The sequence below is a fragment of the Pseudorasbora parva genome, chromosome 19 (assembly GCF_024679245.1).
Source record: "Pseudorasbora parva isolate DD20220531a chromosome 19, ASM2467924v1, whole genome shotgun sequence".
Taxonomy (NCBI): Eukaryota; Metazoa; Chordata; class Actinopteri; order Cypriniformes; family Gobionidae; genus Pseudorasbora; species Pseudorasbora parva.
Window position 1 is genome coordinate 2,602,092 of NC_090190.1, and position 22,069 is coordinate 2,624,160.

Genomic DNA, 22,069 nt, shown 5'->3' on the forward strand with positions numbered 1-22,069 from the left:
CAAAAATAACAAAAACTACGACTTTATTCAGCATTGGCTTCTCTTCCGCGTTTGTGTTCAATCCTCTAATAAAGATTCAAACGGTTATGAATCAGCGTATTGATTCATGATTCGGATCGCCAGTGTCACGTGACTTCAGCAGTTTGACACGCGATCCGAATCATGAATCAATACGCTGTGGAGCGACATTAGGGAGAATCATTAATGACATACATCTCATTTTTGGGTGAATTAACCCTTTAAGGAGCCACTAACCCCTGTGCTGAAGGCCTCAAAACCTGCTACCGAATCATGAATCATCATGAACGAAAACAACATGGAGCTGCATGTGAAAATGAGAACTACGTCAGACTGAGATTAGCAGAAAATGCTTGGGTGTATGATAATAATAATAACAATAATATTAATGTGCATAGATAATTTAGAATAAATACTTGATTTCATGCTGACTTTAAGTAACACAGGAACGTTATTCACATTGCCAACAGTCCCATTCTTGCAAAACATTTTTTTGCATAAGACTGATTAGATCAGCTCCAAGAAAGTTAATAAATCTCTCTTCATGATTATTGTTGTCGTGTTTCTCTGGGATACGTTGCTGTCGTTTTGACCGTTACAGGGAGTGGAGTGGTACTCGGGTCACGGAGTCCCAACAAATCAAACGCTTTCACAGGCCCTGGGGGTGTTTAACACACACACACACACACACTGCAGACACATATACACACACACACAGACACACACACACTGCAGACACCCCCCCCCCCCCCACACACACACACAAACACATCACACACACACACACAAACATATCACACACAAACACATCACACACAAACATATCACACACAAACACATCACACACACACACACACACACACAAACATAACACGCACACAAATACACACACAAACACATCACGCACACGCACGCGCACTGCACACCCACTGCAGACATACTGCAGACACACAGACACACACACACACTGAGAGTTTGCTGTGTTTCCTCAGGGTCATGGAAGCACTGGTCGAGCGTCTGGAGCAGGCTGTGGTTCGTCTGGAGGCGGTGGCTGTCAAACTGCAGCGCGGCCCTGGGGGTGTGGCCAACGGTGACATCATCGATCACATGATCAACGGAGGTACCAGACGTACTGCACAGATGTTGACAGCAGTTCTGAATTAAATATTGTTTAATTTAAATGCAGACTGTTTCAGTTTTTAACGGAGTAAAAGAATATGCACACACACACACACACTCACTTGCACTCACACAGACATCACACACACACTCGCTCACACACTTGCTCGCTCACACACACACTTACTCGCACATACTTACACACTTGCTCGCACACTCGCTTGCACACACTCTCACTCATACAAACACACACTCGCACAAACGCTTGCTCACACAATCGCTCACACACTGACTCGTTTGCACACTCAGATACTCACAAATGCTCACACACGCACACTAACACTCGCACACACTCAGATTTTCACACTCACTCGCTCACACATGCTCTCACACACACACGAACGCTAACACTCGCACACACACTCACACACACTCACTCACTCGCTCACACATGCTCACACACACATGAACGCTAACACTCACATACGCTCACACACTCAGATACTCACTCGCTCACACACGCACGCTAACACTCGCACACACACATGCTCACACACGCTTACACACACTCAGATACTCACACATACTCACTCACTCGCTCACACATGCTCACACACACACACGAACGCTAACACTCACACTCACCTGCTCACACACGCTCACAGACTCAGATACTCACTCGCTCACGCACGCACGCTAACACTCGCACAAACACATGCTCACACACTCAGATACTCACAAACACTCACTCGCTCGCACATGCTCACACACGCACGCTAACACTCACACACACATACACACTCGGATACTTACACGCTCATACACGCACGCTAACACTCGCACACACACATGCTCACACACTCAGATACTCACACACACTCACTCACTCGCTCTCACATGCTCAAACACACGAACGCTAACGTTCACACACTCATGCTCACACACGCTCACACACTCAGATACTCACATGCTCACTCACTCACGCACACTAACACTCGCACACACACATGCTCACACGCTCACTCACTCGCTCACACACACACATTCACAAATGCACGATAACACTTGCACACACAGATGCTCACACACGCTCACACACTCAGATACTTACACACACTCAATCATTCGCTCACACACACTCACTCATTCGCTCACACACACTCACGCTAACACACACACATGCTCACACACACTCACTCATTCGCTCACACACTCATTCACTCACTCACATACTCACTTCCTCGCTCACACACTCAGATACTCACACACACTCACACACACACGCACGCTAACACACACATGCTCACACACTCAGATACTCACATGCTCGCACTCATTCGCTCACACACACTCACTCATTCACTCTCACTCTGAGACACTCACTCACATACTCACTTCCTCGCACATTCGCTCACACACTCAGACACTCACACACACACTCACTCGCTTGCACATTCGCTCACACCCTCACTCGCTCACATGCATGCTCACACAGACACGCTCACACGCACACAAATGCTCACACAACAAATTCATTGTTGTGCAATTCTGAATTGTTTAATGTATTAATAGTTTAAAGCATGTCTGGCCTGTTTTGACGAGTCCTCTGTGTGTTGTCTGTAACTCTGCAGATTATCGTAACGAGAGGAACTCTGACTTTAGGGGGTTTTTCTTCATGGGAAAAATATTCTCATAGGAGTCCATTAGCCTTGGCAAACTGCACACAGACACAAAACACAAGACACAAACTGCACACTGAAATATATAATATGTGTACTATATTAATTAGTGCTTACCTCCTCCAGATTTGAGTTTGTTTTATCTTCAGTTTTTAAACTCTTTTTTTTGGTAATAGACTATATTTAGGTTAGTTAGTTTGTTAGTTTAATTGAATAATGCTAACATGTTAATCCATGCTAGCAACATGCTTTACACACACTAAATCATGTTTGCTCGGTTTCGGCTTTTATTTGGCAGGAGCGCTTTACTCTTAGCAGTGTGAACAAGTGAACGCTCAGAGTAACGTCATAACATCATTTTAAACACACTTAAATGTATCTAATATGATAAACAGAGCTGCTTTACCTCATAATCATAACCGGAAGAGCGGATCAGTGCGGGCGCCTGGCGACTGTGTCCCGTCCCGTCATAATAAAAGTCCCGGTATTCGCGAGCCGTGTGTTTGTTTAACAATCGCTCCAGCAGCCGTGCTCAGCTCCACAACACTCGGTCCTGCTCTGCTTCACTACAGTAACGTTAATAACCGCATCCATCAACATGATTTCTGCCCGAGTCCTATTTTTCACCGGCTGTGAGGTGAAGACCACATCTCCCAAGATACTGCACTCACACTTTGCGTCATCAAACTACGCATTTGTTTAGAATAGGCACCCTCCAGTGGACGGAAAGTTGTATTGTGCACCTTTAAGTTACAAAAGTTATTTAGTCAAGAGCAGTGAGTGATTTTTTTGTGTGCTATTAACATTAAAACACAGACAGCAGCACAGCAGGAATGAACATAATGAAATGACCACCTTAATGTTTAATGTTGACATTTTTTTAGTTTTGTCATGAAAGCTTAAAGGGTTAGTACAGTATCTACTAACCTCACCTGTAAGACCTCCGTTCATCTTCAACCCACTGATGTCTCATATGGACTACTGTGATGATGTTTTTATTCCCTTTCTGGACATGGACAGTATAGTGTGCATACACTTGCATACACTCTCGGACTAAATATAAAATATCTTAAACTGTGTGTGAAAGTGAACGGAGGTCTTACGGGTGTGGAACGACATTAGGGAGAGGAGTTAATGACAGACATTTCACTTTTGGGTGAACTAACCCTTTAAAGGGATAGTTCACTTTAAAATGAAAATTCTGTCCTCCTTTACTCACCCGCAAGTTGTTTCAAACCTGTATGAATTTCTTTCTTCAGCTGAACACAAGGGAAGATATTTTGAAGAATGTCAGTAACCAAACAGTTAACTGGAGCCATTGACTTCCATAGTAGGAAAAAAATACTATGGAAGTCAATGGCTCCAGTTAACAGTTTGGTTACTGACATTCTTCAAAATATCTTCCCTTGTGTTCAGCTGAAGAAAGAAATTCATACAGGCTTGAAACAACTTGAGGGTGAGTAAAGGATGACAGAATTTTCATTTTAAAGTGAACTATCCCTTTAACTTGTCTTCATAAATGATTGTCGAGCCGCTGTAGTGAGATGGGCTTTGTAACGACGTCTTTAGTGCCTTTATGGGTCTTGAGAGAGGAAATGACATTGGTGTCAATGAAGGCCTTTCTGAGCCATCGGATTTCAACACTAATATCTTCATCTGTGTGTGAAGATGAACGGAGGTCTGACGAATGTTCAACGACATGAGGAATTAATGACAGAATTTACATTTTTTGGGTGAATTAACCCTTTAATGTGTTGCATTGATTGTGTTTTGTCCTCATCTTTCTTTCCCAGGCGATTCGCAGAGCATGGAGGCGTTCGACCTTTTGCTGAGCGGCTCCGTGTCTGAATATGTGAAGACCAGCACAGCTATTGGTGGAGACGTGGCAAAGCATGTGAGTTTTAGCAGCTGTGGATGTACGTGTCAATGCAGATTATATAGACTGACAGAGGATGAGCAGAGGGAGATCATAGAAGAGCTCTTCGTTTAAAGCACCAAATGCATTCACAGTCCAGCTGTTGCTCTCCAGCTTCACATAACTCTGCTATATTTGACAATTGGCTTTGCGCTATTCTGTTTCCCTGCAGCCTCTTTTGCATTCATGACAAATGGAAAATGTTTTATCATCTGAACTGAGGTGTTTGAAGAATGGAAAAAGTGAAGGTAGAACAGCTTTTGTTTGCTTAAAGGGTACACACACAGTTTCTGCCAGTCTCGTGTTAATCTTGAGTATCTCTAGAGTAGTGTTGATCCTTCATATCTCACAAGAGTCTTTAGTTTATTACATTTATAAAAGACAGATACACTGAACCGATTCTTTCTGAAAACAGGCAAGTCCGTGGAGGCGTACAGTGGGCAGAGCTAAAGAGACACACACACACACACACACACACACACACACACACACACACACACACACACACACACACACACACACACACACACAAAATCACTCACACATTCTCTCTCACACACATACACACACTCTCACACACATACACACACTCTCTCTCACACACACACACACACACACACACACACACACACACACACACACACACACACACACACACACACACACACACACACACACACACACACTCTCTTTCACACACACACAAACTCTCCCAGACACACACAGTCTCTCTCACACGCACTCTCTCACACACACTCTCTCACACACACACACACACACACGCACACGCACACGCACACTCTCACGCATGCACACTCTCTCGCACGCACACTCTCTCACACGCACACACACTCTCTCACACACACACACACACACACACACACACACACACACACACACACACGCACACTCTCTCACACGCACACTCTCTCACACACACGCACACTCTCTCACACACACGCACACTCTTTCACACACACACACACACACACACACACACACACACACACACACACACACACACACACACACACACACACACACACACACACACACACACACACACACTCGCACATGTCGTGTTTCCATGTTTTATGGGGACTTTCCAAAGGCGTAATGGATTTCATACTGTACAAACTGTACATCCTATCCCCCTACACTGCCCCTGTCCCTAAACCTACCCATCACACACACACACACACACACACACACAGCCCCTGTCCCTGCCCCTAAACCTACCCATCACAGGGAACATTCTGCATTTTTACTTTCTCAAAAAAACTCCTTCTGTGTGATTTATAAGATATTTTCCTCATGGGGACCAACAAATGTCCCCACAAGGACAAGGATTTCGGATATTGCCATCTTGCCATCCCCATAACGTAGGGATTACCAGGCCAGACAAACTAATACAAACTCACACACACTCTCACACACACACACACACACACACACACACTCACACACAGAGCCATTTCTCATCTCTTATTAGACTAAAAGGGAAATGTTTCCTCTCTGAGTTGAGTTTGAGGAGAATTCCAGTGTTAACAAAGAAGACACACACATCCCTCTCCCACTTTCTTTCTGCTGTTTTCCACCCGTTCCCTCTCCCTCTTCTCATAATATTACATTCCATCACTAGAATGAGCCACTGTGCCTCTGTGTACACTAACGACATTGTCCAGCGCCTCGTTTCTCAAGCATCTCTTTAGATACCAATCGGTAGCGAATGTCCTGTCAGTCAAAAACAAACCCCAACATTTCAGCTGTTGTTTACAGGCCGTCAGCACAAAAACGACCCTGTGTTACAGCAGACCGGACAGAAGCACGCGCTGGAAAATGATTGATTGAGAGGGCTCTAATGGGATAAAGATAAATAAGATTTAAACGGGGGGTCCAATGCAATTTCATTCATTCTGTCTTATGTACACTGCTGAAGGGTTACTGCAGCGATTAGCATATGGCTTTGTATCAGTAGAAACCCTGGAGTATATTCGAATGATTGTTTTTCAAATATGGCCCTGTATGACGTCATAAGGGGAGGGATTCCTTGTATAGACACCTCTCCCGGATGAGCGCACACACACACACACACACACACACACACACACATACACACACACACACACACACACACACACACACAGAGTGAGAGCAAGAGCACGTCCATCATCAGGCTTCGCTCGCGTTACGGAGAGTCGTTGGCGGCACTGGCGTTGTGTTTTTAGGCACGAGACCATCAATGTTGAACATCAGTGTGTGTGTGTTTGTGCGTGCGTGCGTGCGTGTGTGTGTGTGAGGCAAAGATCAGCTTGTTCAGCTTCCTAAATAACCCAGCATTAAGGGAACAGTGGATGCAGTTTGTGTTTCCGGAGATCTGCAAGTGTGTGTGTTTGTTCCCATTCATTGGTTGAAACCACAGGCGGAGAGTAAAACTGCATCAAATGTGTGTTTGGTTGGCGATCGGCGCGCAAGTTTGTGTGTTTGTCAAAGTTGGACAAAGTTCACAACTTAATTACTTGAATAAAAGTAAAAGTACTGCTGGTCAAAAAAACGTTACAAGTGAAAGTTGTTTAAACAGAGTACAGAGGTATTTGTTTCCAAAAGTACTTAAGTATTAAAAGTAAATTTCCTTTTTTTTGTCAGCGCATTATTTTATTATTGTTGTATAAATGCACATTATGCCATCATGGTTTAAGCCAGTCAGTGATGCTCCATCTGACATACTAGCAGACGACTAACTTAAACTCATTTAAATACTTGTAGAAAAGTTACAAAGCTGCTGTCACTTTAAGGCCGAATGCACGGATCCAATACACTGATACACATCTGATATTCTCACACTGTTCACCTTCACTTAAGACAGAATCAACTTTGTTCAGGTGAATACTCCACAAAATGAACATTTTGACATCCGTCGTCTTCCATTTTGCTCTAAACTACAAATCAGTGTTTAATAAATGCTGTGAAATCATTGAACTTCACGAGACTCTTCAAGAGTGATTCCTGAAAGGCTTTCTGCAAAAACCCAAACACCTTTTAAAGAAGAAAAAAATCATCCACTGACTTTCAAAGCTGCGACACAAACGTCTTTCGACTTTGATAGAAATATAGTGGAGTAAAAAGGACGATATTTGTCTTTCAGATGTAGTGAAGTTAAAGTCATAAGTTTACAGAAAAAAATAATACTAAAGTAAATGTGTTTAATTACTGTCCACCTCTGGTGTTTGTTCCCTGTCATGAGTGGGAACCGCAAGAGGAGAGGGAAACTGTGTGTGTGTGTGTGTGTGTGTGTGTGTGTGTGTGTGTGTGTGTGTGTGTGTGTGTGTGTGTGTGTGTGTGTGTGTGTGTGTGTGTGTGTGTGTGTGTGTGTGTGTGTGTGTGTGTGTGTGTGTGTGTGTGTGTGTGTGTGTGTGTGTGTGTGTGTGTGTGTGTGTGTGTGTGTGTGTGTGTGTGTGTGTTTGTGTGTGTTTGTGTGTGTGTGTGAGAGAGAGAGAAAGAGAGAGAGAGAGAGAGAGAGAGAGAGAGAGAGAGAGAGAGAGAGTGTGTGTCTATATTTGCAATGTTGTTCCAACTCATTGGGTGCGTTTACATGCCCACCAGTAAACTGACAACGCAAGTAAACCGCATTAAAATGACTTTATTAATAAACGGGTTATTTCCTTGTAGTTCCCAATGTTACGTCAGTTGTGATGTTAATAAAGCGTGAGCTGGAGATTTACGGCTCATATTATCCCTCATCAGTTCCAGATGCAGCGTTTAGACTGAACCTCTTCTACTTCTGCTGACTGAGATGAGAACACATCTTTAACATTTTCTGGGTCTTAAAGAGTCTGCGTTTGTGCTATGTGTCCTTATTTCATGCAAAACACCGCTCGCTCTGTCTGGATGTGTTTAAATCTGCTAAGTTTGCGTTTTTGTCCCCGATCACACATGCGCTCTTCAATAAGCCGACAGAAAGCAGATTAATGCGTTCACATGACGCGCAAAATCAGGGTAAGAGGCAAAAAACTCCCTTTCCCGATCGGTTTATGCTTACGGTGTTTATGACCTTACTCCAATAAAAGAAAACGGGTTACCGCGGTTACATGACCATGATCATTGTCAGCTTATTAGGCATAATCGGCTTAAGAATGTGCATGTAAACGCACTCATTGATTTATGCTTCTCATCCGAGCTCTAAAAAGAGATTGTCCGCCTCTCTTCTGCCACACTCTGAACCGCAGCCGGATTGGCTTGATTTAACCCGAAATCATGCTGAGCTGACCTTTTGACCCTGAAAGTGTGGGAATTATCCATGATAATTCCCCTGAAGTGCCTTTACCTCGAAAGGCAACGTTCAGCTATCTTAAGTTTCTCATCAGTGCTGAAAGAGACAGGTTTATCTCCTATAGTCAGCTCCTTTTAAGGTAAAACAGATCTCTGCAGTTCTCCATGTTCTGCGAGAGGAAGTCTTTTCCTAAATGTGGGATTTGCCTCAATTTATGTGGGTCAGTTCTGTCTCATTAGGCTTCACCTCATTTAGGTGTTTCTTTAGGTGGCACTTTATGTCCCTGGGGTTGATTTTTGTATAACTTTTTTCTTTTTTTGTTATATAAACCAGGGGTTTTCAAACTTTATGATGACAAGGACCCTCAAATATGATGAGGGACCCCCTTCCTAAAATCCATCTATTTTTATCTTAGAAAAAACATTTTAACTGTTAGATAAATATTAAGTGTGTGTAAATACAACATATTGTTTCCCAACTTAAATTGGCTATACTTAATATTGGATATATGAACCTGAAGAACATTTTCAATAAAAAATGTATACAATAAATGTATGTAAGCAGTTTACGTTCTTGCCCCAGTGAGTGAGATACAGGGAGAAGAACTCACTAGAACGGTGCAAAGCAAATGTATTCAATTCTGGAAAGTATGTATACAACAAGAAAGGAGAGAAACATTTAGAAATTAAACAGTTAGTGTAGACTTTATTGCTTTGTCTTTTTATTGTCTGAAATGTTCTGGGGACCCCTTAGAAACTTCTGGAGGACTCCTGGGGGTCTCCAGACCCCAGTTTGAAAACCCCTGATATAAAGGACACATTAAAATACTTTATTTTGCTGCATTAGAAATGAGTCATATGCTAATAAGCACAATAATATATGATTGTTTTGTCATCCAACAGGCAGAAATGGTGAACAATGCTCTCCAGATCCAGCGCACTTTCCTCAAGATGGCCATGACACACCGAGAGCCATCGAAGGTACAAACAAACCAGTGTCTGTGTTTAACTGCGTTTACATTTAATCTGGATGTAAACTTGTGTGACATGTCACAGTTTTATGCTCTTGAAGTAATCGCTCACCATGAAGCGCTGTTAGCATATCTCACACGTAGAGTTTGTCATATTTTAAGCACTATAATACCAATGTTTAGCTTGACTAAAAGTGCCTTAGAGTCTCTTCAGCTGAGGACTCGTCTGACTCTGTCTGTGCAGTCTCAACTGATGCAGCTTTAAAGAGCTCAGCTTATGCCTTTGGGCTCTACTTGAATAGGTTTAAGCTTCAAATACATTGTACAACCAAATCAATCCAAAGTCACAGCCAATCAGAAGAGCGTGTGGGCGGAGTCTATATGCAAGAGCGCTGCACTCACAACCAAATCAATCCAAAGTCACAGCCAATCAGAAGAGCGTGTGGGCGAAGTCTATATGCAAGAGCGCTGCACTCACAACCAAATCAATCCAAAGTCACAGCCAATCAGAAGAGCGTGTGGGCGGAGTCTATATGCAAACGCACTGCACTTACAACCAAATCAATCCAAAATCACAGCCAATCAGAAGAGCGTGTGGGCGGAGTCTCTCTGCAAACGCACTGCACTCACAACCAAATTCTTAAATATTACACCATTTTAAACATTAACATGCAGAGTGACTGCAACAATCTCCATCATACACACTTGTTTGTGCATTCTTGTTTACTTTATTTTCAAGATCTGACGTCCATGTTGCTAAATAAAGCTCATAATCAGTTCCTGAGATTATCATTGCCATACTTTGTATGTTGTTGTTTTTAGCCTCGACGTTGCAGAAATAGAAATCGCTTTTAAAATGGAATCATCATGTATCTGGTTTGGACGAAAACTCTTATTAACATGGAAAAGATGCTTTTATATGAGGGGCCACGTAGGATTTAAATCAAACTTCGCTTATCAATACATACATAACACACGTGCATATACACCTATACATTACTCGCATATACATGTATACTATTGGATGTTCAAAATACATATATGAAATACACGTGCACACTAATATGAAATCCATACCAATACATATAATGTTAATAATGAATGCATACACACTTGTGAATAACTTGCATATACATATACACTTTCATGCATATACACCTATAAACACTCACACATACATATAAACTTCCATGCATATACACCTATAAATACTCGCATATACATATAAACTTTCATGCATATACACCTATAAACACTCGCATATACATATAAACTTCCATGCATATACACCTATAAATACTCGCATATACATATAAACTTGCATGCATAAACACCTATAAATACTCGCATATACATATAAACTTGCATGCATATACACCTATAAATACTCGCATATACATATAAACTTTCATGCATATACACCTATAAATACTCGCATATACATATAAACTTTCATGCATATACACCTATAAACACTCACATATACATATAAACTTTCATGCATATACACCTATAAACACTCGCATATACATATAAACTCACTGCACGCAGACACACCTACTCACTCGCACATACATATAAACTCGATGCGCGCGTACACATCCATAAAACACTCGTGCACACATACAAAATAAAATGTGGATGCAAGCTTTAGTTCGATCTCAAAATGGGCGGGCACAAAACGCCCTTTTCCTCTGATTGGTCAGCCAAAGATCAAGCCGTGCCATTCTTATCTCCAGAACTCCGCTCCGCGCAATCTTCATTTATAGGCCTAGCGCTTCTTACAATACATATTATTTCAAAGCAGCTTTACAGATAATATAAAAATTAATAGACATAGTTTTTTGGCTTTACCAACAGCTCTAAGATAAAGTTTATCGAGCTATTAAAGTTCTTGATTGAATCACTTTCGTTGTAAAAATCATTAACTCAAGACGCTTAAATTACATCTTTTTAACTGAAAACAGAACAGAAACAGAAATGTTTAATCCGCTCTTGCCGTTCATTTACATGTTTTAGAAACTATGAATTAACACATTGAAAAATAAAGCCAGAGATGAATATATATTTCGATATTTATTGCCACCAATTAGCATCATATATTAATTAGTCAAACAAGGCTACCTTTTTAAAATAGCTATATCTTATTAAATATAGGCATGCCATCTTTTAATTTAAAATCTCAAATTTATTCAATACAGTTAGAGTTTGAAACTATATTGTTTCAGCCCAATATCCTGCGCTGCAAAGGTGGCAATGTAGCATCTGAAGTTGCGTATAGATGTATTTACATAATTTAATGCTGAGAGAGTTCTGTTCATTCACACAGCAGAGCAAATATATAACCTAATGCAATGACATTAGTTTTATGTTTTATACAAAATGCTTTGAATACAGAAATATAAAATAGAATTACAAGATGAAACGAATTTTAAATATTGCCAGTAGGTGGCAGCAAGTCACTGTGTTAATGAATGAGTCATTTTGTTCAGTTGATTCGCTCGAACCGCTGATTCATTCAATAATACAAAGGCTGTATGGCTGGTGAGTCACTCAACCGATTTGTTCAAAGACTCGGATTCATTCACGAATTAACTAGCTTACTCTGTGCGCCTTATGTTGCGAGTCGCACAATGATCTGGTTTGCTTTAGAAATTAAGCTGGCAGAAAAAATAAAGCATTGTTTTTATTGGACTGCTGATCACTTCACTGCAACATTCTCTCTTTTATTAGTCTGGCTGTTTGATGAGAACAAGATTAAATGTAGTTGCACTAAACTCTGTTAATAATCTGTACAAGGATATATATATATTCTGTTGCGCAATGCGCGGAGAACTGAAGGCGCGGCTTGATCTTTGGTTGACCAATCAGCGGAAAGGGGCGTTTTGTTCCCGCCCATGTTGAGATCGAATATTCAAGCTGTTTATCCATTTTTTTTTTTTTTTTTTTTTTTTTTTTTTCATTTGGCGGATTAGAACAGAGTGTGATTAAAACAAAAATAAAAATATGAGGGGGAAAAACGACTCAAGGTTTGTTTATTTATTCTCATAGGGAGGGTCGAATATATGATAAAGGAATGCTTTCTTATTTTTTCGGTTTGGAAGACAAAAAGGAAAAAACAAATTATCCGAAGGTACACGGACCGCCAAGTAAGCAAGTTTCGTAAAATTCTATTGCTTCAGTTGTAGCACGATCCCTCTCCATGATTGCAAAGTTGTAAATGCGGTTAATATAGGCAGGTTACTTCCGTGTACACACAAATGACTTCCTTTTACACTGAAATGACTTCCTTTTACACTGAAATGCCTTCCGTTTGCACTGAAAAGTTTACGCACAACCACATATGAAACACTCGCACATCCACATATGAAATCACTCGCATATATATATATACACAACTAAAGCATGCATCCACGTTTTATTTTGTATGTATGCGCGTTTTATGGATGTGTATGCGTGCATCGAGTTTATATGTATATGCGAGTATTTATAGGTGTATATGCATGGAAGTTAAATGTATATGCGAGTATTTATAGGTGTATATGCATGAAAGTTTATATGTATATGCGAGTGTTTATAGGTGTATATGCATGGAAGTTAAATGTATATGCGAGTATTTATAGGTGTATATGCATGAAAGTTTATATGTATATGCGAGTGTTTATAGGTGTATATGCAGGAAAGTTTATATGTATATGCGAGTGTTTATAGGTGTATATGCATGAAAGTTTATATGTATATGCGAATGTTTATAGGTGTATATGCATGAAAGTTTATATGTATATGCGAGTGTTTATAGGTGTATATGCATGAAAGTTTATATGTATATGCGAATGTTTATAGGTGTATATGCATGGAAGTTTATATGTATATGCGAGTGTTTATAGGTGTATATGCATGGAAGTTTATATGTATGTGTGAGTGTTTATAGGTGTATATGCATGAAAGTGTACATGTATATGCAAGTTATTCACAAGTGTGTATGCATTCATTATTAACATTATATGTATTGGTATGGATTTCATATTAGTGTGCACGTGTATTTCATATATGTATTTTGAACATCCAATAGTATACATGTATATGCGAGTAATGTATAGTTGTATATGCACGTGTGTTATGTATGTATTGATAAGCGAAGTTTGATTTAAATCCTACGTGGCGCCTCATACTTTTATGCTTGTGTGTCGTAGCATCACAGCACAACTGGTGTTAGAATAATAACCTACATTTCTGTCTTTTTGTCACGGACTAGTGCATAAATTGTGTTAAAGGGTTAGTGGACTAACGCTCTCGGACTAAATATAAAATATCTTAAACTGGCGTGTGAAGATGAACGGAGGTCTTACGGGTGTGAAACAACATTAGGGTGAGGAGTTAATTACATAAATACAATTTTTGGGTGAACTAACCCTTTAAACTACCTAAAATAACAGCATGAGGTTGAGTCAATTTAGTAATTTTTTGTGAACTGTCCCTTTAAGGGTAATTATAAATCACCTTAAAAGCTCTGCTCTGCTGTGATGCCGTCCTCTTCCTCTCCTCCGTGGTCAGCCATGCGACATTGCTTTCTGTTCACATAGGGATTACCTCTCCGGTGTTAAAAATGCCAATGTGACACATTCCCAATGCATTCACACACAGCGGCCGGGGGGGAAGTTTAGAGGCCGGCGTGATGTCATGCCATCAGACTTTGGTTCATGGTGCCCAAACAGGAAGAAGATCTCAGGCACAGGCTATTGGACGAAAGTAGGATGGCGAATCAGACACTGGCTTATAAACACAAAGAGTCTGATGTGGAGTTTGATTTTGATTTTCACTACAGATGTTCTATTTGAGGCTCTGCTCTATATGACAGACTAATGGTCTTAAAGGGGCGGTTGAATGTGATTTGACTTTTTTAACTTTAGTTAGTGTGTAATGTCGCTGCTTGAGCATTAACAGTCTCTGCAAAGTTACAGCGCTGAAAGTTCACTGCAAACGGAGATATTGTCTTTTAAAGTTACGGCAGTTTAGTGCCTACAAAAATGGCCGGTTTGGACTACAACGAGCTTCTTCCTGGGTTGGTGACATCATAAACCCTCGCTAGTCTCCGCAGATGTGACTTCTGCCTGTAATGGGAAGGGGCATGGCCTTAAACTGTGCTTGGCGCTTCAGCCAATAGAAATACAGGAAACTACATTTGGCCATCTGACCAATCTAAGACCATTGCGTTTTTCAGAGGGAGGGGCTTGATAGAAGCAGGAAGCAAACGAGCCGTTCAAAGGACAGACAGCGGTGTGGAATAAAGGGAGAATAGAAGAAAATACGGCGTTTAAAAAAAAAAGAAGTATAAAGACATGTTATACTGCACCCCATAAACACAAGCAAGCCTTGAAAGAAAACCACGAAACCACCGCTTTAAAGGGATCGTTCACCCAAAAATTAAATTTTTTTAAATTTTTTTTATTGTTTTATTGTTTTATTTATAATTTAAAATTATATTTCATAATATTTTATTTTAATTTTAAAAAATAAAATAATTGAACATTAATTTGTTATTTTGTTGTGTGTCTGTTCAGGGGATAATGGTCATTTTTATACAGCATATGTTTGTCCCAATTATTTATAAAATTGTTTTGTTTTTTTAAATAAAATAAAAAAATCTATTTTATTTAATTTAATTTAAATACATTTCAATTATATTTGTTTAAATATATTATTATTATTTATTATAAAGCATTACATAGTATTTTTTTATTTTCAAATTATAATATTCTATTTCATTCAATTATAATTATTTTATTTAAATGAAATTGTTGTTATATATTATAATATATTATTTAATCAATTAATTTGTATTTTGGGAATGTCGAGAATGTTCTTAGAAAAAATAAAAAAAGTATTTACAAAAAGAAATTGAGATTGTTGAAGTTACGTTAAGGTGTTTCTCATTGGATGCTGATAAAAGAATGTAGTATTTATTTTTAATTATTATATTTGCTCGTTATTATATTCATCAAGTCAAGTGGTGTGAAAAAGTGCCTTTACACACAATTTAGACAAACCCAGGTGTTGGGTTACATTTTTAAATATAAATTTTAACCCAATGCTTGGGTTTGTCCATATTTGACCAATGCAACAAGCTTGTTTTAGTGTGTATTTGAGTTTAAAACTGATATTAAAATGTATTTCGGACGTAAGAACTTAAAAGCAATACAAACTATGCAATTGTTTCTCGTTATACAAACTCTATAATTCCCCAGCAGCAACAATCTAACAGTTAAATATAGACAGATAACGGTCAGGGGAGGAGGGGAGGGGGTTTCTCCAAATGATTCCCACAAATCCCAATGGAAAAACACTCCTGAATATGCTAAGAAAAGATCTCTAGTACTACAACACACACACACACACACACACACACACACACACACACACACACACACACACACACACACACACACACACACACACACACACACCAGCTCAGCTTTGCAATAATTCTGAAATACTGTTTTTGGGTGCATGCATCTATAAATATACCCTACAAACATTCTCTCTCTCTCTCTCTCTCTCTCTCTCTCTCTCTCTCTCTCTCTCTCTCTCTCTCTCTCTCTCTCTCTCATTGTTCCTCTCCATCAGTAGTGTGAAGTGCATGAAGCTCCCAGGAGGGATGCTGGACAGTTGCCCTAAACCTCTGGCTTTTCTCTCCCTCTGTGTGTGTGTGTGTGTGTGTGTGTGTGTGTGTGTGTGTGGGACCGTGCTTGCATTCTGTGGCTTTTTATGGGCATGTTCTATATTTGAGGCGGTGTGTGTCTGTGGCCCGGGTCACGTGACGGCCTGTCGCTGGATGAGGAGTGTGTGTGTGTGTGTGTGTGTGTGTGGCCTGTAGACCGCAGCTGTTTCTCTATAATTCCTCTAGTAATTGAGTTGTGCCGCTCTGTGACTGAGATGTTCCTTCGCAGCTTTTTGGTCTGTTCAGAGGATATTTATCCTGGTCATTTTAAACCTTTTACGTAAATTACACCTAACAGAATTCATACCGCGACACTCTCAGAAAAAAGGGTGATCAGTGATACCTTAAAGGGACATATTAGAACCTAAACGGAACAAAAGTGTACCTTTTGAAGAGGTACCGCCACAGTGACCGCTTTTGTACCTTTTTTCTGAGTGTAATATGTCCAATTATTTATAATATTTATTTATTTATTTATTTATTTATTTATTTATTTTTATTCTTCTATTATTTTTCTATTATTCTTCTATTTTTTATACTTTTAAATTACACTTATTTTCTAATATTATTTTTTTTTAAATACAATTTTATAATATGTTATTTGAATAAAATTCATATTAATTTGTTATTTAAAAGTGTAAAATTTATTTAGGTCTAATTTGTCTGTTCAGAGGATATTTATCCTGGTCATTTTGAAACCTTAATGTAAATTATACCATATTCCATACATAAATCATACTACTAATGTCCAAATATAATATATAATATATATTATTTTATTTATATTGACAGTTTTATACTATATTATTTAAATAAATTACAATTTATTTTTTGAATTGTTTATAAAAATAAAGTTTTTTTTATTTTATTTTATCCATATTTTAATTTGTGGTCATTTTGAACTTTTAATATAAATCAACGTTCATTCAACCAAAATGTGTCCAATTAAAGTTGTTTTATTTAAATCATATAGCAATTATTTTATTTAAATTAAATTACAATTTTATAACATGCTATTTAAAGAAATAAATAAAAAATATTTGTATTTTTTTTAATCTTTTCAGAGGATATTTGTCCATTTCTCATTTTGAAACTTTTAAATACATTTTTTATTTATTTTATTTATTTAACTTAATTTTATAATTTTATATTATGTAGTGGTAGTAATAATAATAAAAAACATTTTATATATACATATATAAAAAAATTTTTTTTTCAAAGAATGGATATATATATATATATATATAATATTTGCGCAAAAACAGTAATGGCTAAGTCCACACTTGCATGCAATCTCAGTTTCTGACGGTGCGATTCATAATCTGCAGAGAAAGCTCTTAGCTCCTGTCTGCCTCCATTCATAGCTCAGAGATAGGCAGAGGCTATTTCTGTCCGTCCCTGTGGCTGAGCATGATGGGAAGGGAAGTTCAGAACGACACTGCAAAGGCTCTCCGGACAGTGTCTTAAAGGGTTAGTTCACCCAAAAATGAAACGTGTGTCATTAACTCCTCACCCTAATGTCGTTCCACACCCGTAAGACCTCCGTTCATCTTCACACACAGTTTAAGATATTTTATATTTAGTCCGAGAGCGTATGCAAGTGTATGCACACTATACTGTCCATGTCCAGAAAGGGAATAAAAACATCATCACAGTAGTCCATATGAGACATCAGTGGGTTAATTAGAGTCTCTTGAAGCATCCAAAATACATTTGGGTCCAAAAATAACAAAAACTACGACTTTATTCAGCTTTGTCTTCTCTTCCGTGTTTGTGTTCAATCCTCAAATAAAGATTCAAACGGTTATGAATCAGCGAATTGATTCATGATTCGGATCGCCAGTGTCACGTGATTTCAGCAGTTTGACACGCGATCCGAATCATGAATCAATTTGCTGATTCATAACCGTTTGAATCTTTATTTGAGGATTGAAAACAAACGTATAGTGTGCATACACTTGCATACGCTCTCGGACTAAATATAAAATATCTTAAACTGTGTGTGAAGATGAACGGAGGTCTTATGGGTGTGGAGCGACATTAGGGAGAGGAGTTAATGACAGACATTTCATTTTGGGGTGAACTAACCCTTTAACAAGCGCCGTAATGTCAGATGATGGGTGAAAGAGGCGCCTTTGTTCACAGAAAATGAAAATCATGCGCATGTTGCTATGGGAGGAATTTATGTAAATAGGGTTTGTCACACACACTTAACAACCCTGGACAGCACAGACCAATGATGAGTCCTCAAAAGCGTGAATATAGATGAATAAACACCTGATGTGCGAGCAATGCTCAGTCCGTCCTGTTTGCTCATCTGAGGAGGTTGAGGTCAGGTCAGCCAGGATTTCGTGCTACCTAATTTCACATGAATGTTAGTTGACTACAAACAAGAAGCGGTATTTTTAGTCTGGAGAAGTCCGTCGTTTTCATACTCCTCTTACGAAACGGACTGAAATGGTGCACATGGCAACTGCTGGAACACAAGCATAAATATAAAAACGCTCATTTAACAAAAGAAACAGTGTGTTCCCTCTGCTCGTTGTTCAGAGGTAAACTGTAAACATCAGTACGGGACAGGGCCTTACAAGGCCAGGGGATCTCCCATCATCACGGGCTGGAATGCCGAGTGGGAGGGAGGTAAAGCTCGCTGGACGTTTCATTGGAAAAACGGTCCCTCTATTAAAAGTCCGCTTGGGTGCCTCAGGCTCAGTGATTTTCTCTGGGCTTGCTCTAAAGCCCATTCAAATCAAAACTGGACTTGAGTAGCTTTTACTATCACGTGTCTCCATGTGACTCAATTTAAAATCTGCAGACATTATTTAAAGCTACACTGTGTGATATTTTCCCCCATCTAGCGGTGAAAAGGTATATGACCATCCAGAGAATAATAGTTTCTGTTCCTCTCAATTGTGATTTCGTTTTAACTCCTACGGTGGCCGATTTAGTCCAAGATTAACATGGCAATCCCCCTCTTCACATTCAACACATTCGTGTTAAAACGCAAAATGCGAAGCTTGAATTTACGGGTATGTCCCTCTTTGGCTACTGTACTTTCAAGATGGAGGGGCAACATGGCGACCGGCATTCGAACCCCTCACCCGTATGTATTTTCAATGGCATATTATAAACTTACGAGAATACTTTATTACTTGAAAGAAGTAAATATACATTAATGAGCACATATATTTTTGAAAGAACTAAGTGTTTTTAGCTAAGAATAAACTAAAAAAGTTACACAGTGTAGTTTTAAATATGTTTATTTATTAATAATATGTTCATTTTCTTAATAGCGCCTTTCATGAACCCAAGGTCGCTCTACAATGTAGTACAAAAACAATCGGCCTGTTCATGATAACAAATAAACAAGCAGGTTTACAACAAACAACTCCAGATAGACAACAACAAAGACGTTTTTACTCTACACAATCCAAGGGTTCTTGACTCAATTTGAAACAACACACTAATACTTTTTGAAACAAATGTGCAGCATCTTTACAATTTTGTGTATGAACTTCCGTTTAAACTTTTTTACTTATAGATTTACTTTGGAGGTAATAGCATACATAATGAATTTAATAAAGCAACAACTAAATGTACCAATTTATTCTGAAATAATTTAATCATTAATTAAATAAATCAATAATTAAATAAACACAGATCAGGCAATTACATTATGACAGCTGAAGTGAATAACACTGATGATCTCTTCATCACGGCTCCTGTAAGTAGGTGGGATATATTAGGCAGCAAGTGAACATTTTGTCCTCAGGGTTGATGTGTGTGAAGCAGGAGAAATGGGCAAGCGTAAGGATTTGAGCGAGTTTGGCCAGATTGTGACGGCTAGACGACTGGGTCAGAGCATCTCCAAAACTGCAGCTCTTGTGGGCTGTTCCCGGTCTGCAGTGGTCAGTATCTATCAAAAGTGCTCCAAGGAAGGACCAGTGGAGAACCGGCCACAGGGTCATGGGCGGCCAAGGCTCATTGATGCACGTGGGGAGCGAAGGCTGGCCCGTGTGGTCCGATCAAACAGACGAGCTACTGGAGCTCAAACTGCTCCAGAAGTTAATGCTGGTTCTGATAGAAAGCTGTCAGAATACACAGAGCAGGTCAGTTTGTTGCGTATGGGGCGGCATAGCCGCTGACCAGTCAGGGTGACCTCTGACCCCTGACCCCGCCGAAAGCACCAACAGTGGCACGTGAGAATCAGAACTGGACCACGGAGCAATGGAAGAAGGTGACCTGGTCTGAGGAATCACGTGTTCATTTACATCACGTGGATGGCCGGGTGTGTGTGTGTGTGTGTGTGTGTGTGGCTTACCTGGGGAACACATGGCCCCAGGATGCACTATGGGAAGAAGGCGAGCCGGCGGAGGCAGTGTGATGCTTTGGCCAATGTTCTGCTGGGAAACCTTGGGTCCTCCATCCATGTGGATGTTACTTTGACACGCTCCACCTACCTAAGCATTGCTGAGACCATGTTCAGCCTTTGATGGAAACGGTATTCTGGTGGCTGTGGCTCTTCCAGCAGGATAATGCTCCTGACACAAAGCACAAATGCTTCAGGAATGGTTTGAGGAGCACAACGACCAGTTTGAGGCGTTGACTCGGCCTCCAGATTCCCCAGATCTCAATCCAATTGAGCATCTGTGGGATGAGCTGAACAAACAAGTCCGATCCATGGAGGCCCCACCTCGCAACTTACAGGACTTAAAGGATCTGCTGCTAACATATTGGTGCCAGTTACCACAGCACACCTTCAGGGGTCTAGTGGAGTCCATGCCTCGACGGGTCAGCAAAAGGGGGCCAACACAATATTAGGTCATAATGATATGCCTGATCGGTGTATATATTTATTTTGTAAAATTCCATGAAAACACATTTATTGTTTAATATATTTCACAACACCCTCTTTCACTCACTATTACTCTTAAAATATATATATATATAAATATGATCTATTTAAAGGAAATGTCCAGTTGTATAATTGTTTTAAATAAGTCGCTGTTATTATAGCGTCGAGTTACTTTCAAAAGCTGATTAGGCGAGTACTTCTGTGATGAAATGAATATTTGTAAGACAGAAATAAAGATACTGTGTGGTTAAGAAGACTTTTATATCTATATATAACAGCAGCGATCTCTGGATCAGAACGCTGTGCTGAGATTTGTCAAAGGTTTAGCAGATGAATCGCTGTCATTTAGGAATCAGATCATCTGGGTGTTTGAATCGTGATCGCAATCTTTTAGTGATTAATTGTAACAAACAATGTTTTTATAGATTTAGTTTCACAAATGAATGTTAAGTTGTGTTTGATGGCTTATTCCCCATCAGACAGAGCTGGTGGATCTCCTCAGACCGCTCTCAGACCAGATCCATG

The 22,069-nt window shown here is 39.5% G+C and overlaps 1 protein-coding gene across 3 annotated transcripts in view; it reads left to right on the forward strand.

Moving 5' to 3' along the window:
• Window positions 1-22,069, forward strand: part of cap2 (cyclase associated actin cytoskeleton regulatory protein 2) — a 55,553-nt gene that overhangs the window by 12,412 nt on the left and 21,072 nt on the right. For all 3 annotated transcript variants that reach the window (XM_067426068.1, XM_067426067.1, XM_067426070.1), the window contains exons 3-6: window positions 1,011-1,138; window positions 4,610-4,710; window positions 9,904-9,981; window positions 22,024-22,069. The exon at window positions 22,024-22,069 is cut by the window's right edge and continues 98 nt beyond it. In XM_067426068.1, coding sequence (XP_067282169.1) covers window positions 1,015-1,138; window positions 4,610-4,710; window positions 9,904-9,981; window positions 22,024-22,069 — 349 coding nt within the window. In that variant the 5' untranslated portion in view covers window positions 1,011-1,014. The remainder of the gene's footprint in view (window positions 1-1,010; window positions 1,139-4,609; window positions 4,711-9,903; window positions 9,982-22,023) is intronic.